Source organism: Oreochromis aureus, linkage group 7 (assembly GCF_013358895.1).
Source record: "Oreochromis aureus strain Israel breed Guangdong linkage group 7, ZZ_aureus, whole genome shotgun sequence".
NCBI classification, from domain to species: domain Eukaryota; kingdom Metazoa; phylum Chordata; class Actinopteri; order Cichliformes; family Cichlidae; genus Oreochromis; species Oreochromis aureus.
Window position 1 is genome coordinate 48,311,054 of NC_052948.1, and position 12,523 is coordinate 48,323,576.

The 12,523-nt window shown below is 39.6% G+C and overlaps 1 protein-coding gene across 2 annotated transcripts in view; it reads right to left on the bottom strand.

Annotated features, from left to right (window-relative positions):
* The window catches only part of LOC116331705 (lysosome membrane protein 2-like), a 28,583-nt gene extending 21,485 nt beyond the window's left edge, over positions 1-7,098 (bottom strand). The window contains exon 1 of one of the 2 annotated variants that reach the window (XM_031754472.2): positions 6,658-7,098. In XM_031754472.2, coding sequence (XP_031610332.1) covers positions 6,658-6,780 — 123 coding nt within the window. In that variant the 5' untranslated portion in view covers positions 6,781-7,098. The remainder of the gene's footprint in view (positions 1-6,657) is intronic. The other variant, XM_031754471.2, reaches the window with a different exon arrangement.
* Between the last annotated feature and the right edge of the window lie 5,425 nt (positions 7,099-12,523).

Sequence of the window (12,523 nt, forward strand, 5' to 3'; positions counted from 1 at the left end):
GGACTGATGAAATGAGAGTGAGTCTTGATGGGCCAGATGGATGGGCCCGTGGCTGGATTGGTAAAGGGCAGAGAGCTCCAGTCTGACTCAGACGCCAGCAAGGTGGAGGTGGAGTACTGGTTTGGGCTGGTATCATCAAAGATGAGCTTGTGGGGCCTTTTCGGGTTGAGGATGGAGTCAAGCTCAACTCCCAGTCCTACTGCCAGTTTCTGGAAGACACCTTCAAGCAGTGGTACAGGAAGAAGTCTGCATCCTTCAAGAAAAACATGATTTTCATGCAGGACAATGCTCCATCACACGCATCCAAGTACTCCACAGCGTGGCTGGCAAGAAAGGGTGTAAAAGAAGAAAAACTAATGACATGGCCTCCTTGTTCACCTGATCTGAACCCCATTGAGAACCTGTGGTCCATCATCAAATGTGAGATTTACAAGGAGGGAAAACAGTACACCTCTCTGAACAGTGTCTGGGAGGCTGTGGTTGCTGCTGCACGCAATGTTGATGGTGAACAGATCAAAACACTGACAGAATCCATGGATGGCAGGCTTTTGAGTGTCCTTGCAAAGAAAGGTGGCTATATTGGTCGCTGATTTGTTTTTGTTTTGTTTTTGAATGTCAGAAATGTATATTTGTGAATGTGGAGATGTTATATTGGTTTCACTGGTAAAAATAAATAATTGAAATGGGTATATATTTGTTTTTGTTAAGTTGCCTAATAATTATGCACAGTAATAGTCACCTGCACACATAGATATCCCCTAAAATAGCTAAAACTAAAACTACTTCCAAAACATTCAGCTTTGATATTAATGAGTTTTTGGGTTCATTGAGAACATGGTTGTTGTTCAATAACAAAATTATTCCTCAAAAATACAACTTGCCTAATAATTCTGCACTCCCTGTAAATGTGTCTTTCAAATGGAAACTAATCTGAACTCTAAAGATTGTAACCAAAGACTAGGTTGTCAAAATGCTATCATTTCACGCTTAGCATTGATATTGATACCGAATACTGATCTGTGCAAATGTTTGTAGGAATAACCTCTATTACTTCATCTGCTTCTGGTTAATTTGAATCATATTTTTGTTGCAGATTAAATATTTTTAAGGTAGACTTCTACCCTTTCTATCTGGCTGCTGGTAGACTTTTCTTAACTTTAATCAGGAACTTTAAGACAAAGATATCGCATTTAAGACAAATAACTATTTATGTTATATATGGACAGGACCATTAACATTTGCTGCCTCCCTCCCTCCCAATTTAATACAGTGTTTTTATTTTTCATCATTTCTGCTCGCTGCTATATTAATGATAGCTAATAGCTGTTTCATGTTTACGATGCTTCAAGTTTGTTTTGCTGCTCTTCATGTATTTATCTGCTAGCGAAAGCGAGGGCTGTGCGCCTGCTTGTTTGGGTGTGGTGTCAGATAAAGGAGGTGATGATGACACTGTTGGCATCAATATTGGTGGAAATGATTGGTGCATCTGTAATTGTTTTTAGTATCAATTAATATCTGAGTAGCAACATTCAAACATGAAAGTTTGAAAAAGATAAAGAAAAGATGGGAGAATCTAATTTCAGTCATGTTATGTGTGTTGACCTTGCACCTTGTTAAACAGCACACTCTGCACAACCACAAATCTCAGCTGATCCAAGCAGAGTTGTGCAATGTGTAAAGGAGTAACCCAAATTGTACTCTGACTATTTAAACTACATTGTCATATTATCTCAGTAATGATGAAAAAGAAAAAACATTTTTCAAAATTACTTTGGATCTGTGTGAACTGCAACAGTACACTCTACAAGGCATGTAGTAGGACCCCCCAGACCCCCCTCCTCAGAATAATGGTAAACACCAACCCTCCCCCTAGTCTCTTGACCTCAATAACTTAATGACCTGTATGTTCTTCTTTTGTTCTGGACTAGAAACTGACTGTACTGGAGTTTTACTAATGAGCATATAAAAGTACCTAAACCTCTTTTAGAAAGAGCTACTGTGCAATCCACTTACATAGAGATTTTCTTAAGGCTCCAGACTTTGAGTAAAAAGTATATTTATCTCTGTAACTGACACGCTGCTGATTAATATAAATGTCACATAATTGTGTTATTTAGCCACTAAAGACTATTCTGTTACAGACAACTAAAAATTCTGACAAATTTCTTGTTCAAGCGTGAAAATAATTTAATGACATTAATCAGTTCTGTGACATCTGTGATCAAAATATACTAACTGCAGAAGCTCATCTTCAGCTCATTACCTTTTTGTTTTTATCTCCATTTTCCACACCAAGCCTAATGGTCAAAGAAAATGAAAATTTCCACATCGTCAATAGAAAGTCTTGCATGTGGCTGTCGACCTCTAAAGTCAGCCCTGAGCCTCTCTGCGAAGAATAATCTGATACCTGTTATGAAGTCTTGATATGAAAACAAGCATGAAGGTGTGCCATATGAGAATACTGACTGTGGGCCAATGGGTCTTTCATGTCTGCACTATTATCAAGGTAAAGTGAACCTTTTGGGAAACCTCCACTACTTTCCTACATCTGAAATGTTGGAAATCATGGAAATGCCTAGACCTCAGTGACTAAAGATACGATGAACATTACTACAAATATTTTCAATGTTGAGCAGATGCTGGATCAAACATTGATCGCAAAACTGTTGTATTCAATGCACCCGTCCAATTTGATAAGTTTCGGACCCATTTTTAAGCTTATGCAGCAAGACTAAGTGCTTCAGTTGGCTTTAATTAATTAAAACATTTAGAAATCAAAGACCAATGTTCAATGTACTACAAAACAGATTGGCTAAAAAAACAAGAGTTAAAGGAAGTGAAAACAGTAGCTATTCTACATGTTGAGAATGCAAACTTTCTTTTGAAGATGCACAGATTGCAATGTTCTTGGCCAATACGGATTATTTTTAAAAGCATGACCTGCTAATTCATATTTTCTTTTCTAGGAACTATGACTGGCAGCTGAATAAACATAAATTCACTGAATGCACGAGGCCCTGACGGTCTATTTATTTGTAATTGTGTCCCTCTGACCTTTTCACCTTTGGTACTCAAGATAAACCATCTGAGAATGCTCTAAAACCACAGAACTCCTGAAACAGGATGACTTGACTGGGGTCTGTCTGGGAGACAATTTTTAAGTTAACGTTGCTATGAGTATGAGTTTCAAACGGCGAGTTTATAACACAGGAGAAGAAATATCAGCATATGTCTTCCAACAAAAATACACTGGACGCTGATTTTATAGCATAGGGGATCACACCCCCACGTACGTCAATTACAGATTAAAAATACATTGTTTACAGTCAATGGTACATCTTGTACATCTTTAATGGCTATAAACAGACATAAAACTTCTCTTTTCTATAACACCTTCCATACAAGACAATAAATTTCAAGCTTCAGGGTCTCTAAGGGCTAATTATTGACCCTCGTCATCAGTCACCAAGTAGACTAAAATGCAACAGGTTACAAAAGAAGCAGAATACATTTGGGCCTTCGCTCAGGCCTGTTACTAGATTTATGTGTATTGTAAGCATGCATGCAGTCAACCTTCTATGTTCTCATCTTCCCTCAGCATGTATCACCTGGACAGTCGCACCAGTGAAGCTTAAGACCCTTTTGGATGGAACATCAACTCCAAATAAGCACAAATATGCAATGTGTATAGATTGATCATAACTAAACCTGTAAATAGAAAAGGTCAATGTGATGACAAACATCTTCAATACAATATGAACCCTGTAAGAAATATTACTAATAGAATAATGCTGTAAAATATGTTATTAATGCAATTAATAATGCAGGTTATATGGCAGCAATAAAAGAATTTCTGAATCTCCACACTCCCTAGACCATAACTATCCCAACACCAAACTAGACATGCTGAATGTTCTCTGCAGCTTCTCCTCCTTCTCACATGTACTGAAGCTGAACCTGCTCTCAACTGTGAAAAGCACACGGCACCAGTGATGGACCTACCAATTCTGGAAATGATCAGGCTCCACAGTGCCAGGTGGTGAGCACAGGACCCACTAAAAGGACCCACCTTCATAAAGTCTGTTGCTGATTGATTTGTCAGAGACAGTCACACCAGTGGCCTGCTGGTGGCCATATTGTAGGTAATCTGGCAGTGCTGAAACTGTCCCTCCTTGCACGAAGGAGCAGATACTGGTCTTGCTGATGGGTTAAGGACCCTCTAGCTCGTCTAGAGTCAAGCTCTCTCTCCTACAGTAACAGCCTGTCTCCTGGAATCTCCTACTCCTAATACTCCTGAGACTGTGCTGGGAGACACAGCAAACCGTCTGGCAATGGTACGTATTGATGTGCCATCCTGGAGGAGTTTGACTACCTGTGCAACGTCTGTAGGTCCTCATATCACCTCAAGCTACCAGTAGTGACGCTGACTCTAGCCAAATGCAAAAGTAGTGAAAAAAAAACGTCAGAAAAAATGAGGAGGTAAATGTCAGTTTCCTCCACGAGTAAAACCATTCCTGTTTTGGAGGTTGTTTCATTGTTACCCCTCTAGTGCATCTGTTGTTAATTTCATGAGCACCAAAGCAGCTGAAACTGATTAACAACCCCCTTTGCTACTTAACCGACTGCTATACTCTGACTTAAAAATCTTCCTTTAACTTTTTTGACCAGTATAAACTGTAGTTAGCATAGTTAGAATAGCTAATATCAGAACCAAGTCCATGATGTTAAGAGTTGCACATTTGTCACTGCCATGACAAACAAAGTAGGAAGATTTAAGATTAAAAACAACGCTAAAAACGATACCAAATGCTGGGAACTACAAAAGGTATTCATTATTATTTTTCCACATACTACTAATTGAATCTTTAATATCCCCGCTAAGGGCATTAAAGATCTCTGGCAACTATCTTACCTGTTGCACTGGTGTGGCATGTTGAACAAAGTTTACACAGTTAATATTTTAGTTACAGAAAATCCTGTTATCACATTTACCAATTTTAAATGGAATAAGCATGCATGTAAGTGTATGTGCAACGTTAACAAACTTAATGAACCCAGCAGCCTATCTTGTCTGAACTGAAAAGATAAAGCACATTTGCTTATTTTATGCAAATTAGTGCCAGATATTACAACCTGTTGACCAGGCAGCTGCACATTTTAGGTTGTGACTATTAGCAGTTAACATGGGAGTCTTTTCCCAAATCAGTAACAGCTGACAGAGTGAACCTCATTGTTGTTAGGTAAAGCAGGGCTTCAGCCAATTGGTGGGAAATAGGGTAACATATAGGTACCAATCAGGTCGCTGAGTTTACAGACTGTGCATTATGCTGGATGCCTGACAGGGTGGTTTGATATCTGGCTCCTCCAACCTGCATTGCAGTTGCAGACTGTCAGTGTGTAAATGCTAGCTTAAAAGTGTCTATCTCTGTATATGTGTGTGTGTGTGTGTGTGTGTGTGTGTGCGCGCGTGCGTGTGCGTGTGTATGTGTGGCTTATAGTAAGAAAGCACTTTGAGTGCTTAAACTGAGAGTGTCACTTGCTTTAGTGACATCCTCAGTTTAAGCACAGCCCCCCTCCCAACATGGTCTTCAATAGCGCTAAACATAACAATCTCACTGGGAAGACAGCAATTTGCTGACGACACCATCTGGAACATATAAGAATGCAACATGTAAACAAAAGCCATAAGATCACAGGGCCACCACTTGAACTGGAACACCACCAGCAACACAAATTTCTTTGCATCCACAATTTCCTGTAACATATGTCTTCATAGAGTAGGGTCCCCTCAGGGTGATGTTTTATTTAACCTTTTGAGAACGACTTATTATCTTGTGTGGTATTTCATTACAGTCCCGTATGAAACTGAGGTCTTTCTGTTGCTACAGTGGCTGCAGCATCTTAACTTGTTACACTTCATTTTAAGTCAATGAAAAGTTATGTTGTTACATTTGAGTTGACTTCTTATCTTGTGTGGACAAGAAAGTAACTTGTTTGCACAGGGGGAGTGACTTGTTGGGACAAGATATACATATCACATCATAAGAGATCGATAGGAATTTCTTTAGATCAGTAATTCCCTAGGAAGAAGTACTAGTTATGTGTGTGCTCATGCAACACGAACTGGGACTGAGGTAACTGTAGAGAAGAGAAAGTGCTGATTGCATAGTACAGGCTAATTAACCCATAACAGCCCATTTTTGGCCCATCCCCCTCCACCTCACGCGGTTCGGCTTCTTGTGTGAGCCATTCCTTCTGAGACACGTAGCCCATCACTATCTGTTTGAACAACTGACGAGTCGTTACAGTCGCTGAACAACTCTTTTACTCTTGTTTCTATTCAGAGTTTAGCTGGGCACATGTGGAATCCCAGCGCAAACAATGAATGCAATCAAACCAACAGGAAAAAACAGCCCATGTTGGAAAGTCTGAAGAGAATTGGAGGGTATGCAAATAAGTAAGGGTTTCACACACAGGCACACAGACAATGGCATCATTTCAGTGTTCATCATTCTCAACACTCTCCTTGTAAACAACAGCCCATTCACAGGGGAAAATGCACGTCATCACTCATTCAAGCAGCCATGCATGCACGTGAGCTTTAAAAAGTAGAATAATATAACGGTGTGTGTGTGTGTGTGTGTGTTTTCCCTTTACCTTTTTCAGGCGGTTGTTCATTAATGTGCGGAAAACTTGCCCTGCAAACAAGCCAATCCCAACCGCGAGCAGGACGGCGCAGGTGATCCCAACCACATAAATGGTACACGATCTCCGTGTCATGTTGGCAGGTGGCAGGAAGAGAGATGCGAGCGGGACTCTTGAAGGATGGATGGACACTTTAATGTCCCCACGTTTCCCCACTGCAGACACAGAAATTTTTCCCCCCTCTTTGGCTTATTGAAAAAAAGTTGCAGAAAAGTTTCTTCAAGGCTATATCTCCAAGGTGCTGAGTGTTTAGTTTTCCAAAATTACAGAGAGCTGCGAGGAAGTTTTTTGTGACTTGCTGTTGATAGTGAAAGGTTTATTTTTTGACTACCATGAGGTCCCCATTCCTCTCAGTCAGTCTGAAGCGGCGACCTTAAAATAAAACATGTGCCACGAGTATTTGTAGCGGGCTGTAAAAACTCTCCCTCCCTCCTTACGAGGGAGCGCCGATTGGTTGATAGGGTTTACGAGCCAGCAAGGGTGTGTGCGCGGGCGTGCGCCCCGTGAACGCACCACCACATGCAGAGCAACCCTAAACGTATCACTGTTAGCGCAGCTGCAGGCAACTGCTCCAAAACTGAAACGCGGTTTCACTGTAGGTGACTGAAGGACAGCTGAATATGAGGGGTTTTATGACTGAAAGCCATAGGAGTAATTACGTATTTATTGTTTTATGTGAATAGTTCAGAGCAGAACACGCCAGTGAAGTACAAGTGTGCTAGCAATAATCATAAGTAGTTTGATTAGGCGATATTCATGCTTTCAGGCTGTGGTTACGTTTCTCGTTATGTGTATTCTGAGCGCTATCCGTGACACCAGAAAACGTGACACTTTCTCGTGCTCTGATTAAAAAAGCTGACGAACCAGACGGATATCATTTCACTCATATACACGCGCAACGCTTCCGGCTACTGTTTTATGTCAAAAGCCCTTCACCTTGCTCAAGGGCAGATAAGATAGTAGTTTCTGCAGTGAGCTGGAAGTGGTTAACCCAAAGAAATTTGTTTCTATTTAATCAAACCGTGAGCTAAAGGCTGCTGGACTACTTTCCATAAACATGCCTTACTTTCCACTGCGGTTGTGGGAAAACAGCCTAACTACAGGCTGAGGCAGAAATTAAAATAAAATGGATAGCTTTGTTTCATTATCTAGGTGACTTTTTAAATCAATGCTTGCAAAGCTTTACATAATACGAATACTCCTACAATAAGGTGTAAAAAATATGGCGGGGGGGGGTCCATTTACTACAGCAGCATTTCTTTGTATGTAGGAAAGAAAAATGAGATGTCCTGTAAGAAAAAGAAGAATTGGACTTCTTTTTCTTATGTTAAGATATCTCAAGGATTAAATGAGTAATTGAACTTTACACTGACAAAAAGGGGAATTCCACTGGTCTGGCCCACAGAGCAAAATGGGTTGCTCTTAAAAGTTGTTAAGAACAAAAGCTTGCATCACACATATTTCCTGGTTTAAACCATTTAAAAAACCGTTACTTTTCAAAACCAGTGTTCCAGAGTGCTTCCTAGAAACACCTAATAAAAGACAAACAAAGAAAAAACTATTTAAAAAATTACAAATAGATTAAACTAGGTCAAATGAAACGTCAAAATTAGAAAAAGACGTGCGATTCCAAATTCTAGTGAATAACCTAAAATTTACAAAAAATATAATTGTTAAAAATAAGATGGAATTTAGCTTCATATATATGATCCTCGAGCTCTGGGAGTTTGAGGGTCCTGCGCAGTATCTTAGCCATTATTAATACTGCACTGTTCTTGACTGAGACCTCTGATGTTGTGCTTTAAATTTCCTGAAACCACTTTTCCAGTTTTGGGGTTAAAGGTCCTAATGCTCCTAGTACCACTGGGACCACATTGAAATTTTCCTTCCATATCTGCTCCAACTGTTCCTTTAGTCTAATTTGGTGAACACCAAAGCAGCTGAAAGTGATTAACAACCCACTGTGCTACATCAATATCCCTGATGTTTAACTGACTTGATGGTTTACTCGGATTAAAAAGTGCCTCCTTAAATTTTTTTGAGCAGTAAATATATATGTATATATACATAAATATACATATACATGTATTTAAAAAAAACTAAACTAAAATTTATGAAAAAAAAAACCCCTTATGGAGGGAGCAAAATGAGGAAACAATGAATCAGGATGAGTAGTTTTTGTCTTTTGGGCCACACGTCATTCATCCACATCTCTGTAAAGGGGATGTTCACCTCAGTCAGATGAGTGATGCAAACTCAGTGACACCATGCCATATGGGAAAAAAAATTACAAGAAAAACAATGGCTGGCTCAAGGCCGTCTCAGACGCTCAGGTTATTCCATTTATCAGCCTTGTGTCCATGATAATCTTATGGTTATCTGAGTCTGTTCCAGCATTTGTTCCAGTGTGTTCATGAACCCCTCTTTTTCTCTTTGTATACAAAGCCCATTTTACATATCATCACATGTTCCCGTTGCGTTCACCGGCTACATCAGTGATGAGACCAGTTTGAGATACCTCTGCTTTTACTAGAGACAGTCTAGTATAGGCCTCTCTTATCAGAAATGGCTAGTCTATTCTTGGTAGTTGTGGGCCATATGTTTGTGTACCTAACAACAAATTAGCAATACAGTGCTGTAATAACACAAGCCACCAGCTGGTCTATTTGTTTTTGGAGATTTTTTTTCGCTACTGCAGTTTTCCTGCCAACACATTTGAGGCTGGGCAGTGGAATGAATTATTGATGTCTGACTGCTTTCAACTTTAGCAATAACTCAAATTCGCCTGATGTAAATTGAGGTCCATCATCTGTCACTATCCCTTTGGGCAGTTGTTTTGCTGGCTGCGGTGCTCTGCATTTGAATTATGTCAGGCCAGCGTGCATATCCATCCATAACAGGCATCTGTTTAACTTCCCTTGAAAATTGAAGGTGTGTCCTCTCCCAGATGCAGAAATCACAGTCTGTGAAATGCGTTTTCTATACGTTGCTGCATATTACACAGATTCTGCTTGTTTTTCAATTACTGTATCAAGTGTACACCGCTATAGAAGGCCTTTGGAGAGCGCATTCATTCACTCCCACAGTGGCTGAAACCTATCTCTGGAATAAAACCTGCCGCGCATTTTTTTATAAGATGACCCTGAAACTCTTGAGAACACAGTTTTCATGTGAGGTCAAATCTAAGTTTCACAAACGCAAGCGTCCTCTGCTGTGTATACTTGATTTTTCAGATAACATACGCTGTGCGAAATCTTTTTGTGTTTCTTCTGCTTTTCATATGCGGCGGTAGGAATGCGAGGCACCAGGAGCGCTGTGTTTGGTTTAGGAAATCTGTGATCTGCTAATGGAAGTCAGGATAACTCATCAGGATTTCTGTGCTGTTCACTTGTTTTATAATAAATCTCACAGACACAATAAATCCAGCTAAAATCAGGGGCATTTATCACATGACGCTAACGACTCCCAGTCTCTGCAGTAATCCTGTCACGGGGTTATTGGAGTGGCAAAATTAGACATGGACTCACTATAGTGACTGATCAAATGGAGAAGTGAATGTAGTTTACTAGTAACAGCTATTAGTAGTGGTAGTGGGTGCTGCTGCTTTGGAATCATGTGAATTCCCTTTGCGCCAGTGACATTTCTCAAGTATGACACACTGTGTAATTGGGTGAAAGTATATTCCCTCTGTAAGCATTAGTTTTAGGCTTTTAAGCACTTCTTTCAGGTTATAGGATTTCTGTGTCCTGCCCCGCAATTAAAATGTTTTCCAAATACTGAATTAAACCAGCTTTGAAATACAAACTACTCTTTATGGCAGTCTGTTTACACAATACACCCCCTTATGAATTATAAGGTCAAGTAGTGCTGAGAGCTGTTTTGTAACTTTACATATTGATAAAGAATAATAATTTTTCGTCACTCTCTGGTTTTTGTGATTTGATCATGTGCATATGTTAAGGCCAATCACCCTGTCAGTCTGATACATCTAATGGTTGCTTATAAATATATATATATATGGGTTGGGTTTTTTTGGTCTAATCTGTAATTCATTGGTGTAATTTCCCCATAGGCCTGTATTTGCCGTAACTTGCTTCCTTCCAGGTTGCATTCCAGAGGTTGGCAAAACTCATACCTCCTGGCAATACATGTATCGCTTTGATCCCTGTCACTTTCAGTAAATGGGTTAAAATGCTTCAGGTATTTCTCGTGTACAGCCTCTCCTGCAAACGCTCTTGTGCTAACCTGTTTACCAGAGATAGATGACGTTTGACTTCTCTTCTTCATTCGCTTTGATACAACAAAATCTAGTGTTTCTGTAGGACCCCAAAATAACTTTGTAAAATATGACATGGTTTCACATTGTGTAATATACTAAATACCAGATTATTTAATAACCTAAAAATGTTTTGTCAGATAGAGTGACTTGTTAGTGGGTGAAATAGTGTTTCACCCACTAACACTAACACATACTTGTTTCCTGTTAGATCATAAGCATCATGATCTTAATAGGAAGGAAGATTAGGGTCTTCCTGTCCCCATTACATATCAGTAATATGGTCGGTGTTGTGACATGCTGATGCATTCAGATATTTTTATGGTTGTTGCTGGGTCATAATACACCTATAATACTCCTATACTCCATAATAATTGTAGTATGTGGGGCAATAACTCTTCTTTCTTTTTCTTTTTTGCTTCTGGTGTGGGCCACAGCAGCACCACTGCATTAGACACACTTTTTCAGACACATTAATCTGGTTGCTAAAGCTTTTTGCAGCATAGTTATTTCCTCACATTGTGACACTCAACACACTTGGATATTTCTTTCCTCATTTCTTGGTGATTTTGAAAGTTTTTGTCCAACCAGTCAGCATTTGGAGAGCTACAGTACATTTCACATCTGATATTAACCACATCAGGTATTAGCTCTTTTATACAGGTCTGCATTGTTATACTGTGCTTTGCAACAGTGCACCAAGTTCACACTCATAAAAATGCAGTAGACTTTGGCCTCAAATATACTAAAGTACAGGACAGAGTAGACGTGTTGAAGCACCCTAAAATGTAATTCCTGTTTGGTGAATTGTGACTGCCAGTAGAGCACACTAGACTTCTGTCTACAGCGTCTGGCCCATCTAGCAGGTTGAATTGGTTTGTACTGGACGTAAAGGCAGGTTATGCTACCTGGAGGATGTGGCTGGTGCAGGAAGTCGTTTTTTTGGCCTCACATCCTCAGCAGCGTCTGTAGAGACCTTGGCCTCTCTTAAGTTCAGATAATTCTTAGTTCATCTTTAGTTTGAATTCCTGGATGCTGTATGTGTTTATTAATTAATATAAATACAACTTTTTCTCAGCTACAGCTCTAATAATGACTGTATATCTCTCTGTGTCTCTGTGAGATTTGAAAACTTCCATCAACTGTAAATCAGAGTGTAAATAACAGTTTTATGAGATAAATACCAAAACCAGTGAAACAATCCGGTGCCCATTCTGATGATACTGGAAGGAGGCTTCCACTTCACTGAATGACTTCACCTGGTCCACATGCTGAGACCTTTAAGATCGAAAGGGCTACCTAAATGAGGATATGAGAGTATAAAGGATATAAACTCTTACGGTGTTGCACTTGGAACTATACCAAATCTCCTCTCTGAGTGTAGAAGTTCAAATACATCATATAGAGGGTGTAGACAACAATAAAAGCCTTTGAAGTTGCTCATTTGAGGAAAATGGAAATACTTCCACTGATCTAACCTACCACTTTATATGTGATGCATCTTTTTGTGCCATCGGAAGCTTCTGAAATCAAGTTATATTA